The sequence below is a fragment of the Trichoplax adhaerens genome, genomic scaffold (genome assembly GCF_000150275.1).
Source record: "Trichoplax adhaerens TRIADscaffold_4 genomic scaffold, whole genome shotgun sequence".
Taxonomy (NCBI): domain Eukaryota; kingdom Metazoa; phylum Placozoa; class Uniplacotomia; order Trichoplacea; family Trichoplacidae; genus Trichoplax; species Trichoplax adhaerens.
In genome coordinates, this window is record NW_002060946.1 from 235,407 (window position 1) to 253,254 (window position 17,848).

General features: G+C 35.8%; 4 protein-coding genes across 4 annotated transcripts; 2 read left to right on the forward strand and 2 right to left on the reverse strand.

Moving 5' to 3' along the window:
- Positions 1 to 1,112: 1,112 nt before the first annotated feature.
- Positions 1,113 to 3,615, reverse strand: TRIADDRAFT_63810 (uncharacterized protein; the record flags this gene model as incomplete). The annotated part of the gene is made up of 7 exons (XM_002111727.1): positions 1,113 to 1,356; positions 1,483 to 1,533; positions 1,727 to 1,809; positions 2,178 to 2,276; positions 2,607 to 2,702; positions 3,280 to 3,353; positions 3,558 to 3,615. The coding sequence occupies 7 exons, from the start codon at positions 3,613 to 3,615 to the stop codon at positions 1,113 to 1,115; spliced, it is 705 nt and encodes a 234-aa protein (XP_002111763.1).
- A 903-nt stretch (positions 3,616 to 4,518) lies between these two features.
- TRIADDRAFT_23944 (uncharacterized protein) lies at positions 4,519 to 7,982 on the forward strand (the record flags this gene model as incomplete). The annotated part of the gene is made up of 4 exons (XM_002111267.1): positions 4,519 to 4,671; positions 6,850 to 6,964; positions 7,631 to 7,822; positions 7,939 to 7,982. The coding sequence occupies 4 exons, from the start codon at positions 4,519 to 4,521 to the stop codon at positions 7,980 to 7,982; spliced, it is 504 nt and encodes a 167-aa protein (XP_002111303.1).
- Positions 7,983 to 9,193: 1,211 nt separating this feature from the next.
- TRIADDRAFT_35761 (uncharacterized protein) lies at positions 9,194 to 14,091 on the reverse strand (the record flags this gene model as incomplete). Its single annotated transcript, XM_002111728.1, has 7 exons — positions 9,194 to 9,593; positions 9,674 to 9,724; positions 9,843 to 9,908; positions 9,992 to 10,159; positions 10,338 to 10,398; positions 10,741 to 10,801; positions 13,968 to 14,091. 7 exons carry the CDS (start codon positions 14,089 to 14,091, stop codon positions 9,474 to 9,476), a joined length of 651 nt encoding a protein of 216 aa, XP_002111764.1. The 3' UTR covers positions 9,194 to 9,473.
- Positions 14,092 to 16,141: 2,050 nt separating this feature from the next.
- Positions 16,142 to 17,341, forward strand: TRIADDRAFT_23383 (uncharacterized protein; the record flags this gene model as incomplete). Its single annotated transcript, XM_002111268.1, has 2 exons — positions 16,142 to 16,411; positions 17,003 to 17,341. 2 exons carry the CDS (start codon positions 16,142 to 16,144, stop codon positions 17,339 to 17,341), a joined length of 609 nt encoding a protein of 202 aa, XP_002111304.1.
- Positions 17,342 to 17,848: the final 507 nt, after the last annotated feature.

Genomic DNA, 17,848 nt, shown 5'->3' on the forward strand with positions numbered 1-17,848 from the left:
TTTTTCTATACGTGTGTATTGGATAGCACTAAATTAAATCAATTTCCTATATCCCTCAACAATCTTCGGTTATTCGTACTAAGTATAGTGTTACCATAATTTGTGAGTTAATTAAATGAAGCATCTAGTTGTGTGCTATTACAAATCTCACAATCTATGAAATAACGATCATTTTAAAAATAGCGCCATTGTAAAATGTTGGAGGTAATTCATTAATGCTACGTTAAGTGTTAAATCAACTCATCACAAGCAATATAAAAAATACGGCGTAATTCACCCATAAATTTTAACAGAATCTATACCTCTGCAAGGCACAACATTAGCGATTAGACTTTATCGAGTAAGGATTTTAGCGATGCCTAAAGTTTTCGATATCCATAAAGCGATTAGGTCCAATACTTTGAAACAAGTCTTACTAGCTAATTTATTACATTTGTAACAATCTTTTAACTTAAAGGATTACTGCAAACAAGCAATGAACTTACGGCCTTTTACGATGAACTATTTTGTTCATCATCCGATGAGGTATAAAACTGAAGAATCTTATTAATTGGTTCGAATTAGATATTTGCAAAAGCCTTTTGAGCCTTCTACGTAGTACTGCAATCTCTACACACTGAATTCACTCACTCCTATAATGTATTTCCAGTCATCATGTTAGGCTAATTAATTTACTAGGTTGGTAAACCTGAGCTCTACTAGTTACGATCCAATTCACTATAGAGTAAGTGCATAAAACCATTAGTGTAAATAAAGTTGTCCGAAACGTTTTATTTCATATTAGCATATTCTATAAAATAATGATCCAATATCTGTATAAATTAAAGCTTGATACTGTACATAATTGAATTGATCGAATATAATGTAAATTAAAAAAACTTGCAAATACAGCATATCCATTATATGAGTGTATATATAACATATATATACAAATACGAGCATACAACGTCTTATAGATACAGGCAATGCAGTATTTTTATCCCCTACGGTAGCGTAATATGTACAATCTTTGTACATTAGCTAAGTGATGAGTAAGGTCTGCGTATAACTTTACAGCATGTGTCACGATAGGCACATGATGTCGATTATTTGTATTAGATAAATGATTTGCTTCATTTCTTTTTCGATTTTTTCTTCTTGTGATCTCTTTTCTCTTTCGTGCACTCTACGGAAGCCCTTTTCCTCTTTGAACTACTCTTAGTATTAGTGGAGTTTGATGAGTCTTTGTTCTTCCGCTTGCTTTTTTTCTTTATCACGTCTCTAGTAGAATTGATTTGTGATGCCGATAAAATTTTTTCTTCCTGCTGCTGCAAACGCTGAAGTTTCCCACTTAGCTTATGGCCGTGCCTTGCAGCTCTACAATATTTTCATTCAAGCGATGGATGGAATAAGTAAGATAATAATAAATACAGCATATTCTGTTGTAAACTTATAAATTTCAAGAATTTCATGATAGATTTAACCGAAGAGGTATTTCCTTACTTATGTGCTGTTCTTGCACCACATGCAAGATAAACCTTATCAGGATTGGTACTAGAATTTAATAAGTAATCAGTTGTAAGATTTACCAATTTAATAAAGAAAATAGCTAGCTCATTTATAATAATACATATATATATATAATATAATTGCTTTATGTCATGGCTGTAGATGTATATACAGTATAAAGCACTATATTGTATACAGTATATATATGTGTATTTTTTAAAATGTACTTTCGACCTACACTTCTTTTTCTTGAAAGTGCCTAGCATTCTTTAGCACTTCAAATGGGCTATCGATGTCGGTAGCCTGATCTTTGTCACCTGCCTGCATGTACGCAAATGAACAACATCTTGTCAAATTATCATAAGAGAAGAGCCAGTCACTACATTATAAACTGTCATAAGTAAGGTAATGATCGACAAAAGTTAGGGAAAATCCGAGTACCTACGATGGTTAATATAGTCACTATTATCACATTATAGCTGTCTAGCCGACAGTAGCCTTAACTAAAACTGAACAAAAGTAAATGCCTATGTTACCGCTAGCAGCTGTAGCCGCCTACTATGATGTAAAAATCTTGATATCTAGATACTTGTGCATGGTTAGGATAAAGTAGTAGCAAACAGTAGTACAGTACATCTACAACCATTGCAGTTTAAATCTTGAATCTTTGATTCTATTTATAGCCTAACCTTTACAAATTGGTTATACAATTTCTTCTTATCCTTAGAGGTTTCTGCCTTGGATTTTTTACGACCATTCGATGACTTTGTAGCCATTTGAATCTTACCCTTTATGGATAAATCATGAAAATTATTATCTTTTAATACAGAAGTAGCAGTTACCGTCAGGTGTAAGGTAAACTGATCTTTAGCACTTACTGAAATAGGTATTCTAGAGTAGCTAATTGGACTAGAGTTACAGGAATATGCATTAAAGAGCGAGCTCTTTGTAGAAGAATCGATTATCAAGACTGTGCTTTGGTGAAAATATATTCTGATTCATTAGTCAATTGAGGATATTTTCTATTAGACTACATACTACTATGCTCAACTCTAATTAAACAAGAAGATAACAATACTAGAATACGTTATGAGCAAAAGGTGCAAGAGAATACCGACCTTATCGTCTTTCTTGATAACAATATTGTCGGCAGCTTTATTAAATACATGTTCCCACCAATGGAACGTGAATTCTTTACCAGGGTCGTGACCAACCTAGAAGACGTACAGATGCAACCAATACAACTTATTTAGATCATGCAATTTTTACTAGGACATTCTATAGAATGAAAACTATATGAACTGGCTTGTATCAAAAGGTCGAGATCGCTGATGATCTCGATGCAGCTTGTAATTATGCAATGTGTTATCATGAATTGATTCTTGACGACAAGGTGTTAGAAAGTGTAGGTCTTGCAACGATGCAATTTGATGCAAGAATGAAGAGTCACTCATGACTAATATCCAACTCTACAGTATATTGGAGTGATATTGGAGTGATAGAGTGCGTACCTACCTTTATCAACAGCTAGTATTAATGCTTTAACGAATTATTAACTCTACAGGTTACATCACCAAAAGTAGACTACCAATTCCACTTATCACTACAACTACTTTTAAACTAGAGTTCTTTTAATACATCTAAAAGGCAAGTTTCAGGTTTTCTAATCACTGCCTGTACTATTCACTATCAATGCTACCGGTCAATCAGCAATCCCAACGTTATTACAATATTGCAAAATGGGCAGCTAATTCCAGTATGCATACGATACGTGTCCAATAGATCACTTACACCAGCTGTATCTTGTTTTATGTTGACTTTGACAGCTTCAGCGATTCCATCTTCATCCTTGCCAAGACCTTTACCTGATTTCATTCATGAATTCATTCAACATGGGTATTAATGACTACGTCTCAGCAGCCCTAGTTTGCATTGATTGACGTCTCATGTACAATCGACTGCAACCTAAGTTGTACATTAACATCAGCAATTGCATTCAATGGTTTATGTACTCTATGCTATACAAACTCTATACAAAGCTCAATCTCTTGAACAGAATCCATTTCTACCTTGTTGCCATCCATGCTTTTCCAATTGACGTCTAGCAAATGAATTCGTCAACGCCATGACATGTGGCAGAATGAGAGGCCGCATCGTACAGTATGCTTGAGCACCGCTACTACAGTACTTTGTTACAGTAATAAGTACTGTCGAAGTGTACTGTACACTGTACTAGTTGGAACACAGACACTACGGACGGAACTCTATAACCGTCACGTGTCAGTGGGGGTTTGCTTTCTATAGCCAATGTATTTACGGTAAAAGAATTTCAGTATATTCTATATTGTACAGTCTACAGCATGAACCACTGGACTGGGGTTTGTCTGCGTCAAATGATGTCACCCCTTGTAGCATCCTTTCTTTCAGTTTGTACTGTATATCGGAGTTAAGATAAGGTGTGATTGCCAGTTCTTTTACAGTACATAGTCTATTGCTACAGTACAAACCTAGCTAAGAGGTGACATTATTTCACGTACAGACTACTGTATACAGTACAGTACAGTAGTACGCAGTAGAATACCTTACACAGTACAGTGCAGTAGAGTGACAAGGGGCCCGGGGGGATACTGTACACTGTACTGTACAGTACAGAGGAGGTCAAGCGTCACCAACCGATCCAATCATCCCCCCCCCCCTACTCTCAGAGTCCTCAGCGGGCTCTACCCCAGCCCCTGCTGGGCTGTCACAGTGTCCGGCCGTAAGCCTGAGGTAAAAGCTAGTCCAAGTGGATTACAGTAAACATACGCGTTCATCGACTAGATTAGATTATTAAGATTAAGTGGATGTAAGCCCAATCTGCTGCAGGCGGCCATCATACAATCATTAATTAGAAGACGGCTATTAATTAAAGGTCATCTCTATCGATAGAAGACAGTCGTTGCCATTAAACTCACAATCTTGATTCTTACTATTGCGTTGAAGGACAATTTCAACTAGTTTTGGCCTAATAAACATCGCTGTCGATCGATCATGTCGTTGCGTACTGATTACGCCTTAGATAAAGGCGGTAAGCGTCGTGGTAAAAGGCGCGAGTTAACTGAAGAGCAAAAACAAGAAATTAAAGAAGCTTTCGAATTATTTGATACCGACAAAGATCGAGCCATCGACTATCATGAATTAAAGGTAACTGTCCTCTTTTCAAGGTTTACAACTTTAGTTCCTGTGTACATGGTTAGTTGTGACTGGATTGGATAGCTTTTGTATGATCGTTAACGCGATCGTAGTCAGTTGATCTCGCGGTAATAGACGATCATGCAAAGCTTTGCATATTTTATCATGCAGTGAGACCAGCGCTCCTACGTCTTTCTCTCTCTTCTTTTTAGTATTCCCTGTAGACAACTTACCATTGTATTGTACATTGGAGACTCTAAAAAGATCTCTACAAGTATATTACGTTATCTAAATACGGTAAATGACAGTTATGATGTATGATAGGATATTTTCCATACACTTACGATTGGACAAAAATCAGCCGACTGCGCCACTTCACGATACTGTACACTCGATGGCTCATCATAGATTATAATACCATTAATCAATAATCCAGGATGGGATTATATAGGATAGAATCAGTTAAGCTAGCAAGATTGCAGTACTTTGATGCTTGAATCAAATGGGAAAATTTGAAAGCGACAACGAATCATCAATAATTAACGGTATTCGCTTGTTTGAATTTAGGAAACAATTGACACCCTATTCTGTAAGTTGTGTACTCGGATTGTTGATAGCTTATAGCTCACTGGATGTCGCTGCTATAACATTTCACCGATCCAGATAGTAGTCAATTGGAAAAGGTGCCCGTATTCCAACACATAGTATATCGTAGAATGGTATTGATGAATTATTGTGATACTTGAATCTTGCCAACATGCAATGGTCATACAATATTGCGGCGATTGACTGTAATAAAGTAAATGATAAAAGTGAAAGTTCAAGACCAGTAAATTACACTGAATTCAATGTATATCGTTGACTATTTTAAAGCTGTCATGCTTTAGAGGACTACAATTGAAGAAACTTTTAAAATGTTCCATTCAAGAAAACATCGGATCCATTACTATCCATTCAAAATAACATTGTCACTAAAGTACGCATTATTGAACTCCTTGACTGACTGCTTTGATATTCCGTTATGCCATCTTGTGAAGCATGCAAAGATGGATCTTAATACGGATGGTTTTACAATGAACTTACTACTTTAACACTATTGTAGTTAGTAATTTGGACAAATTTGTTTGGATAGGAACGCCATGCTCTAATCTAAAGACTAGTAGTCATAGGAATATTTATTGACACAATCATTTTATACAATCACTATAGCAAGGTCTCGTAATTGCTTTCAGGTATTCACTTATATTGAGCAACACTACTGTCCTGTATTATTATTATCGACGCTATAGATTCGCATAATACGTTCTAATGGGAATAGTTGGATTACTTTGAGTAATCATGGTACTAAATTAGTGTCGGTATCGCTTTTTCGATAGCTTCTAGCCTTCACATTGAATATCTATTACAAAACTCGTAATGATCCATGCATAGCGTTGTAGAATGCCTCTATAAGCGAATAATGGTGTGTATGCACTCTTATTTTCAATATTGACTTATGTATGTGTTTGGCATTGAAAAAACGAACATACTGACATCCAACTGCAACATATTGACAGATTGACAAACGCCGTATTGATGATTTTTGACCCTTGAGTGTAAAATTCAATATGCCTACAATACTAGCTGTTAACGGCGTTGCCATTAGGCTAATCATGCTACTATACTATACCTGTACAAGTCATTACTGCAAGTGAACGATTCGTTTTATGGCACAACATAAACCGTTGTATAAAATTTCTATTATTCTAATACTATGTAATGCTGCAATTGATTATAATTATATTATGATGCTTTTAAAGACTTATAGAATATCTAGGAGGAGTATAATTAATTAATTAATAATGTAAATTCTTGATCGTTCGTAGAACATAGAATAGGTACAATTCAGTACTGTAAAGGATGAGTAATACAATCAATTTACATGCTTATTATTATGATAGAGTCATTGCATCATTGGTGAAGGCATGCATGATACGACGTAGCAAATTAATAATTAATAGGGCGATTGTATTCTCTGCTTGAAGAATAAATTCATGTAATTCTAAAATACATCCACTTTTATTATAATGTACTCAGAATCACTCTATAGTATTGTCTTAAGTTATGTATCTGCACAACGGTACACATCTTAAGTTAACAACAAAGTGTATCTAGAGCTAATGTAATAATATTCACATGTCTCTTTGATAGGTAGCAATGAGAGCTTTGGGCTTTGACGTTAAGAAAGCAGATGTTTTAAAAGTTTTACGTGACTATGATCGTGAAGGCACAAATAAGATTACTTTTGAGGACTTTTTCGAAGTCAGTAAGTAACCAACGGAATTATTATTGCTATACTCGTTGCGTTGTCGACGCATGGTCCAGTTTCAAGTATTCTGTCTTCGTTACATAGTACCAGGAAATAAATTTATTTGCATTTAATTTATACACGTATGATTGATTATAGTTACTATGCATTTTAAGAAAAATTCCCAACTATTCCGTACAGTATAATAATAGAAATAAATCGTAGTACGTTAGTATCGCTCTCATAATAGCAATTTAACTAATTAATGCTAGAATGGACACAAGAACAAAATCAATACTTGTTTAGAAATTTTTTATTAATACAGATAATTAAGGAGACGATCCGATAGGAAAGTACTTTATCACTTGTATTTTCGATTAGTACTATTGAATTACTGAATTATTAATGAAATTATTTAATGGTAGAGTCCCTTTTAAAAATAGCGATTCATTCATAAAGTTGTACAGTTATTCACTGAAACTAGCAAGTACAAATTTAATGACTAATTTCTTGACATAGTTTGTAATGGTAAATAGACATTGCTGAATAGATTTACGTCTGTTTTGGTTTTGCGGTGCATGCAAATCGCTTTATGTAATCAGAGCGAATTCCTAGTTATCTACAAACTTTAAAAAGTGCTTCAAGTAGAACTGCAAGGAGTTAACACGCTCAATTAATTTTAAGTGACAGACTGGATGCTTGATAGAGATCCACATGAGGAAGTTTTTAAGGCTTTCAAATTATTCGATGATGATGGTACGGGCAAGATTAGCTTAAGAAATTTAAGACGTGTTGCTAGGGAATTAGGAGAGAATATGGCTGATGAAGAGCTGCGAGCAATGATAGATGAATTTGACAAGGACGGAGATGGAGAAAGTAAGCAGTAAAAGTACTGATGAGAGTAATGAGCAATTGAGTATGCATACCTACCAATAAAATGATCTGATTAAGTGCATTGACCACTATGTTTGATTTTTTGTCATGCTGTTTAGTTAACGAAGAGGAATTCTCGGCGATCATGACTGGTGATACGTAATTTTACACTGCTAATAGCTTGATATGTTGTAGCTTTATACGTATCGTGTATAACATTCCACTACTAAAGCCATGATTATGATTATTATGCAAAGTGGTAGCTGTCTACTTACTGCTACACTGATAGTAACGATATTGTATTTGTAAAAACATACTCCACTACGACGTTATCACTGTCACAGCTATTTCTTAACTTATCATTACATCTCAAGGAAATGAATCTACTGTAACTTTAATGATCATTAGCAATGAAGTTCTTATTATATTTGCAGTTTATTGAAAGAATTTCTCTCTCCTTACTACTGATTACGACAACAACTTTCTTTAGTTTCCTCAAGTCCTTCCGATGTGTTTTTTGATGTAAACTATATTATTATAAATGTGTACATTGCATATTTAGTACTGTAGATCTTGTCATATGTTGTAAGATATCTTTACGAAACCTGCTACAAGAGTAAAGTCTTCAGAATTAAAATAAAGTTTGGCAGTTTTATTCGTCGAGTACAAGTTGATCTAAATAATCATTTTCAGTCGTTTAAATTCAACTGAAGAATAGTTATACCTGGCACTATAAAAGGCACGCTGCTAGACAAGTCAAGTCTTGCTTGATATTGAACTAATATTAATTTTAAACACTGATTTTAATCATTTAGTTAAGTCGACTGTAGATAAATCCATTGTTAGGATTTTCTAGCCCAGTAAGTATAGTTTATGCAAAGCGACATGACAGCGGCAATTCAAAGACATTAGATAGATTTGATCATGGCAAAATTAATAACCACCGCTATATCTGTACAACTTTTCAGAGACTTACCGCATTTGCACTATTCAAGTTGTAGTATGTTATGCGTTAGTAAACAAGTATACGTAAGGCGAATGTCACAATCGCGTAAAATTTTTCCAAGAACATGTGCATACAATCATCAATTTTAAAAATACTAAACCATTACGGCCAAATGTTAAATGGAAAATTAATAAAGCACTGAAAATTACTGCGAATGGCAAATCGATTTAAATGCGCAAAAGTTTGTTAACGTTAAGAGAATTATTGAAGCAACGCTTTACAGCGACGAAATGATTACATTCTCTTAAGAAATTATTCATGTATGGTTCTAAAGCGTCTAACTGTACTATAATAGTCTACGTGTTATGCATTCTACATCAATAGTAATTCGCATTACAGCACTTTTAATTATATCCCTAGAAGATTGTATTTTAAGTATGGTTGTAATTCGATATCTATTTCATTACAGCACCTTTATTGGCGAATGGTGCAAAAATGTACCTAGATATTATATATAGACTTAATTACGTAGATGTATTGTTATAATTACGCCGCAAAATAACGTTATTACCAACAGTAGAAATCTATATATATATTTTAGCGAAAATTTTGCACAAATTTTGGTGAATTAATTCACTAATTTTCATATTTGAAATCTACCGATTTTAAATTTGATGTTATTAGCATAGAACGGTAGCAGAGATGCAATCACAGCAGCGTACACCAGCTAAAGGAGCGATTTGCATTAGCCTTCTTATCTTTACCACCTTGTGATCCGACATGAACATTCGGGCTACTGTGTGAGCCACCACCATTATTGTTTTCTTGCTATAATGGTCACATATTAAATCGTAGGTTAATAAATTTGAACTTGAGCGGAAATAAAAACAAGTCATAAAATAAGTTACCTGCTTCCGATCCATCTTAGCCTTAATATCTTTTGCTAACGTCATGAATGCCTGTAAAATGTTGATATCATTAATATATTTGCATTATATCGTGACTTTAGACGATGGCGATTCAAACATCTAAGCTCGATCCGATAATGCTAGATAACGGTAGTTGAACAAAATTTACCTCCTCTACATTGTGACCATCTTTTGCGCTCGTTTCAGAAAACTTAACGCCATATTCTGCTGCAAGCTAAATGAATTGATTTAAGAAATAACCAACGTACTCTATTAACGATATAATACGCGCTATAAATTGCAATCAATCTGTAGTACCTGTTGTGCTTGTTCTTTCGAAACCTGACGCTTGTCAACTACGTCACACTTATTTCCTAAAATCATCTTTTCTACATCACTGGCTGCATGCTCTTCAATATTCCTTATCCAAGTCTTGATATTTTCGAACGATCTTTCGTTTGTGATATCAAAAACGAGCATAATGCCCTATAAGTAGCAATAACAATTATTAGCAGACTTTTACACTCGTTTGAGGCTTGATCTTACGCTTTGTAACATTGCACACAGCATTGATTCAATTGATACAAGATAGCCTAAAATAGATTACTATAGCTGAAAGAGCAATTACACGCGTATAAGATTACTTTCACTATAGGTTACGTACCATAGCACCGCGATAGTAGGCAGTAGTGATTGTTCTAAATCTCTCTTGTCCTGCAGTATCCCTATCAAATTAAAACGATATTGTTCGTAGTAAGCAAGGATGGCTAGAATGATCTTTTCCTTTGGCTATAACCTAGAATTATCATCTTTTATGTTATAATGCTTAGGCCTATTGTCGTACTATGTTACAGCTATTATAAGCAGTGTGTATGCTGTTCCTATTTATATCTTTTAGTGTAATAGTTGCATCTTTTAATAATATACTTTACACTTTTTAAAGTAACATTATTTACGGTGTTAACAGCGGTAAAGTACAGTAGAAGAAATGATAGCAACAATAGCGAGGCCACTATCAAATATAATTTTAGACATGTACTTCCAAGTATTAATTTACGATAGCATACCATATTTGCAATTTAATTTTCTTTCCATCGAGTTCAATGGTCCTAATTTTGAAGTCAATGCCTGAATGTAGTATAAATATTAAATTAAAAATTCTCTCATAAATGAAAAATTTAGTAAATTCTTTAATTAAGCTTTCGAGATTGCTTCATCAAATAAGTCCAATAATAAAAATCGATTAAAATCGAGTTTTTATTATCTTTTAATGACAATTTACGGAATTTTCAGACTCGGCATTGATTAATGCGGCAATTGTCAGCAATGCGGTTAGTGAGTCCGTTGAGTAGTAGTTTGCAACTACAGTCTACAGTAATGCAGTAGCAACAGATAGGAAAAATCTACATGTGTCAACATAGTGGTTTGAACTATATTATCAAAGCGTAATGCTCCTTTTGAGGCAATGATACTAATTTAAGGCAATCATAATGGAAAAATACATATTGTACTCGTGTTCCATTAACATTAATGAGGAATGCAATATTAGCAACAAACAGGTCTTAAAAGACATTGGAATGAGTGTTTATTTCCGCGTTATTCTCTGGTTCTGGTTAATTAATGTTCAAACTTGAACTTACATATATACCAGAATTGCGAGAATGAACCGAAAGGGATATGTGCGATGAATTTATTCAAACATATGACGGTATCAGGATACGCGTGTAGGAAGGTCACGATGACAATGTCTATGATTTTACAATGTAACAGAACGATGTCGAACAAGAATGTAACTGTGTAACAGTAGAGTTCCGTAAGTAAATACGACGAGCTGCCGCATTAGCTGAAGCCAAAATATACCGGCAAGGCAGGATCGACAGAGGAATAATAATATATAATATACGGTAGCATGATAATTAATCAAAACAAGTATAGAAGATTTCCAATCGCTGGGCTAGAAATGATGTTGTCAAATTTCACCGGATTCCATACGGTTGCAGTGCATCAGTAGTAAAAGTATTGGATCCATTATGGCCGATTGGAAACAATGTCCAGGTAAGATAGGCGGCGTATAATTCGAACGAAGTAGAATTTCAAAGTGTAGAATGGACAGCTAAGGGATTTACTAAACTACCTATTATTATTCAGGGTGCCATAGTGCGTTACTACTGTATTCCACTTCGGCGGTACTGTATGAAGTCTTGCAAGAGAGAGAGAGAGAGAAAAGACCTCCGGCAGCGCTAGTGAAATCAATTCAAACTGTCTTCGTCATTGCCGAAAAAAAACCAACCGGATAGGTTGGCATAAGGAAATACAATAATGTGATGGATTACTCGAAGAAAAGGCTTTGGACGTAATGAAGAATCGGACCCAGTCGAGAAAAAGCTACAAAATTTGTTACTATTTACACAACTCATGATATTACAGTATATTGTGGGTTTTCATGCCCATATGATCAAAGATCATATCCAAATTTGAGTGGGCATAAGACGGAGGTTGAGGATTTGATTGGAAAATATGCAAAGGTACACCATACTGTACTGCAAAAATAGAAACATCAGACTACAGCAGAATACCCAATTCATCATAATAAAACTGTACCGTACTAGAAGTGGGAATGCTTTGTTTAACTTTCTTTCCTTTTCCGTTGAACTACGTCACCGTCCTCCATGTAGCCTATCTACCGTATAATATTAGGTGATGACATGTTGGAAAGAAAAGGTACTAAACTATACCCGTAATCCAATGATTAATCTACCATCGATGGATCTACTTCCACTACCATAGTTTGTGTGTCAAGCTATAGACTGTGATATCCATTTTTACAGTACGATATTAACTATTCTTACTAAGTAAGGAGTACTTGCAATATGCTGTGTAGGAATATTTGAAACAAAATCAAAGATGAAGTGTTAACTTGAAACTTTCAAGTCAAAAAGGGTCATGGGAGACAGTACAGTAATATGTTTTTGAAAGATATACAATCAGTTACGATATGGGCAAAATGAGGATTTGCTGGACAAGCAATTTATGTGCTTGCCCCTACGATAGTTGACTAACAACATCTTGATCATTATGACGATCGTTAGTGGCATGTAAAATTGTGTTGGAAATTGTAAATAAATCATGTCTTGATACTAGAAAATAAATAAAAAGTTCACTGATATTATGGATCAAGTTAAGACTAAGGATAAGCACTAGTTACGATAGGCAATCTTCAGAATTAGTCATCAAAAATTGAATAGATAGTGGACATCATGGGCATGTTGTATTAGTCATTGGATCAAAACATGCAAACCCCAACGGTGCACCGAGTCCTTTGCCATTGTGGTAGATATTCTTCTTTATAAGCAATAGCCAAGCGAGCAATGAAATAAAGACACTAGCACTGTCGATAAGATTCTATGGTCTACAGTAGAGTACAATACTTTGGACTAGTCCAAGTTTTCTTTTTCTCCATTCTATCGTCGTTCTTTCAACATGGATATACAGTCAAGTAATGGATAAGTTGTGATCCAGCAGGCTGGATGGTGATGACATCACGACTAATCAATCCTCCACCATTAGAGAGTAGGATAGCAATTAGCAGGGTAAGATTCCCTATCCACTGGGATAGAGAAAGACGGCAGACATCTCTAAATTACTAATATGTTTGCTCTATCACGACTACCATTGGACAAAGTTTAAAGTGGCAGATAGCCGCCCGCCTAGAGTGCTAAAATGATCGCCACAAGTTCTTATTCCATCCATTCAAGATGGTATGACAAAGTGTAAAAAAAAAAATGGGGTTGCTTCATCGATGGGAGCGATCCATCTGAATGAGGGATGTATGTATACAGTACTGTAGGATGGGCTACGTTTGGTAGTGCCTAGATGATGATGATGATCAACGACTATGCAAGTGATTCTGCTTACTAGGTGAAATTGATGCAGTCCAAGTGTGTGATGGGAAGCTTTGATGATCAAGTCTTGGAGATATGTCATCTTTTAGCACTATGGGAGTTGATGAAGGGAAAAATGGGCATGGGGAATCCTATCGTCCAAGCAATAACATACCAAAAAGTGCCTGGACATACGTACGTCTAGGCGTTTCCAGTAGACAAGAATATGGATAAAAAGACAATCATGACTATAAATGCATTTCTTGGACAAGGGTGGATGATAACAATTAGCCTGAATATCATCATCGTCTTCTTGTCCTTTCTATTTTGGAGTGTAACATGGCATCCATGTTATTGTAGCAGAGGCTATGACAAGGAAATACTAGCAAGTTGCGATCCTGCATAATACATACCAATCGTTGAGATGAAAGTTGAATTGAAAGCGTCTTCGGAAAATCGGAATAATACACACGTCTTGCCCACGCCGCTATCACCAATTAATAGCAATTTGAATAGATAGTCGTATGATTTAGCCATGATACAATCTGTATCTGCTTTTTACTAGCCACTAAAGTATTGCTAAACTATCAAGAGAAGAATGATTGGAGTACTAAAAGAAGGTCCCAAAGTGAGTCCTTTCTTGGATGAGTAGAGAGCAAACACTGCTATGTCGTGGCTTGAATGTTGCACAATGAATGTTCACCGGGTAATATGGAACGGGTGTCAACGATGCCCAACCACCTGGAGTATTAGGTTGACTATAGGACGAGGGTCGACGTAAGCGTAGTCTACCCTAACTTCATAGTCTGTCTACTTTCAGCCGTGGCCGTCTGGTCGATCCACCACTCAGTGTGGATCGACGCTTGGCCGGACCGGGTAGGGTACGACACTTCACTATTCAGTCCAGTACGCTGATAAGAAAAGATGGCATTGCCTGGTGTGAGTCACTACGGTACTCAACTGTAAGGGATTACGTAGTACTGTATACGTACGTGCAGTACTACGTCTACTACTCAGATCAACAGCTCAGTGTGGATCGCCGCTTGGCCGGACCGGGCCAGGCACGAGTAGATCTTGGCTTGGCCGGACCGGGTAGGGTACGAGTGTACGACACTTCATCGCACGGTCTGACTATTCAGTCCAGTAAGCTGATAAGAAAAGATGGCATTGCCTGGTGTGAGACAGTACGGTACTAAGACAGACTTTGCACTGTGACACATCAGACAGATCTCTTCACAAATTACAGTACAGTATTGTACAGTACTGTAGAATGGGAACAATCAAAATACTGTACTGTACTGTACGGTGTACAGTACACTGTACACCGTACAATAGTACATTGTACCCTATACCATGCACTGTACACTGTGCAGTCATCAAAATCTGATGGCAGTCGTTTTCACCCAGTGATGTCACCCAGCGGGGCGCGATGACCTGCCAATGTGTACAACAGCGGCAGCTCTTGACGTTGTATGGGTGACATTGATTTTGCTATGGATTTGCCCTATCAAGAGCAAGGTAAACTATTGTACTGTACTGTACATTAGGACATACGGTACTGTATCAGCGATCCTATAGACTACTGATCTTTTTCTGGTAGTTTATGCAATAATCAGGTATCATGTATCAGTAGGCCTCACATTGTTACAGTAGCTAGACATACTGTATCAGCGATCCTATGGACTTACTTATTTTTTTCTAGTAGTTTATGCAACAATCACACCCTGGAATGGCAAGCAATTCAGGCCACAGTAGGGTAAAAAGACTCAGGTATCATGTATCAGTAGGCCTCATATTGCTACAGTAGCTAGACATACTGTATCAGCGATCCTATGGACTACTGATCTTTTTCTAGTAGTTTATGCAATAATCACACCCTGGAATGGCAAGCAATTCAGGCCACAGTAGGGTAAAAAGACTTAGGTATCATGTATCAGTAGGCCTCATATTGCTACACTACTGTAGCTAGACTTGCAACGTAGTGTACAGTATACATGTGTACATGGACTATTTCACTTGGGGTGGGCGATTAATCCACAATCTCTCCCGAAAGGCTGCAGTAGGCTTGCAACATACAGTATGCCTCCAATCATACACCGATTGTCAGCCAAATAAGCTACTACAGTAGGTTGGCTTTTACTTAGGGTCTCTAGCTTTTGACCACTTCAGTACTTGCAGCGATGACAAGAGAAACGATCAGTGCTTATGTGTCTACACTAGTATTAGCCATGTAGGGTAAAGGACATTGCTTGTAGGTAGACAAAGTGTGAATTGACTGTCGTAAGCGGCTTTTACTCCATGATGCAATGTTATCCCTACTCTACTGCACCAATACAATTCTTAGCCCTGATGAGTGTTGACCCTCATTAACAGCCCATGCATAATCTTACTAACGTAAGCATACAGTATGTGTTTTACGACTCTACATCATAAAGCTGAAATGGACATCTTATAACTTATAGCATACCAAAACAGGTAAAAAGGCAGTTATACTACCACAATTCCAACAAAATTGAGGACTGTTGACAGCACAGCAGATACTACATTTACAAGCTTTTAAGCTTTTCATTTATTTTGATAGATCGCAATGCTACTGGATTACGTTGCCACGGTTGGCTTAGGTATATTTTGCTACCTAGCCGATGCATTAATGGATGTCTCCTTTATTCGTCAGAATACAATACTAAGAGCAATCACGGATAATGCTGCTCATGGCATTATCGCTGCATGGTCGTGGGCAATCGCTATAGGTTTATCTATCAATTGGAAAACAGCATCGGAAATTTTTCTATGTTTCATTTGCTCATCCGGCCTTGATGTGGATCATTTCATTGCAGCAAGATCAATAAAGCTAAAGGTTAGCATACGATCTCAAGATGCGATAACAAAAACTTGAATAGTTTACTCATGCAGATCATACGTTGTTGGTAAATTCAGAATTTATGCAATTTGCACAACGAATTAAAATACATCGTGCATGTTATTGCGACGCTAATTTCTCTTATCAAAAGGCTAATTTTTTGTAAAATTTAGAAAACACTGCATCAATCTTCTTACAATAATTTGGCAATATTTTATATTAAACATTTAAACTTTATGCATCTATCAGCATTTAATATTATTAACGCAATCTTACAATTGACTGCTTAACTGAAAATGAATAGCATGTGGTTTAATCATTCCTACTTTGCGCTACATATCGCATGAGCCTTAACCAGAACGAAAATTTAGTCTGCTGCCGTTAGTAATGAACAAAACGCTGTACACTACTTTGAAATATGCTAGCCAGACGCACACAATGCATATGACACCATACTTCATTTTGAAAGTACAGATAGTAGACTCCCCCAACTTTAAATGATAACGTCATTTGTATTATATCCTTTCCATGATTTAAGACTATGACATACTAGCACCTGATGTGCATAATTGTTCTATTTCATTTTAGGATGCTCTAGCACTGAACAGAAGGCCATTTCTCCATGCCACTTCACTAATACTCTTTCTATTTTTTGTCACCGTTATCGTTGTTCGATATATGCCTTTATCGGTATATCATAAAATGAAATATTTACCATATATATTTCTAGCAGCATCACTATCGCATCATTTTCGGGATGGATATCGTCGAGGCCTATGGTTTGCACCATTTGGGAGTTCTAGACCTTTACCGTATACATTGTACGTATCATTAACTATGGTACTACCATGGATTTTGATTTATCTAATGTGGATAACTGAGAGCGAAAGAAAGATAAAAAAATCAAAAATATTACTGAATGTATGAAATGAAATTTGAAAATTTATCTGTCTGTACTGTATGTCAGCACCTACGTTCATCGTCCACGAGTAAATGAACTATTGACCTCTACTAATTAGCTCAGCCTAGACGAAAGCCTTATGGAATCAAATGTATTATATTTTATTACTTGAATATTTCATATGCGATATTGTAATTTTCGCATAAATGAAAGTATGATCGCTATTATTATTATAAGTAGAAAATAGAACAATATTTGATTGGAAGTAAAGGATGTAAAGATCTTATCCAGATTATGCACCATTTACAGACAATCTTTAATATTCTCAATTAGCAATTTAAAATTACGCATGTAACATAATCTTCTCTAATTTAATATGTTGGAGATTATAATTTATGACACTATTAATATCAAAATAATGGAAGATATGGTAGTAACCGTGTGAAAATGCAATTACAGAAACTTATATTAACACTGATATACTGCTATCTTTGCCAAAATAGCAATAATGATGAATACCTTGCAAAGTGGAT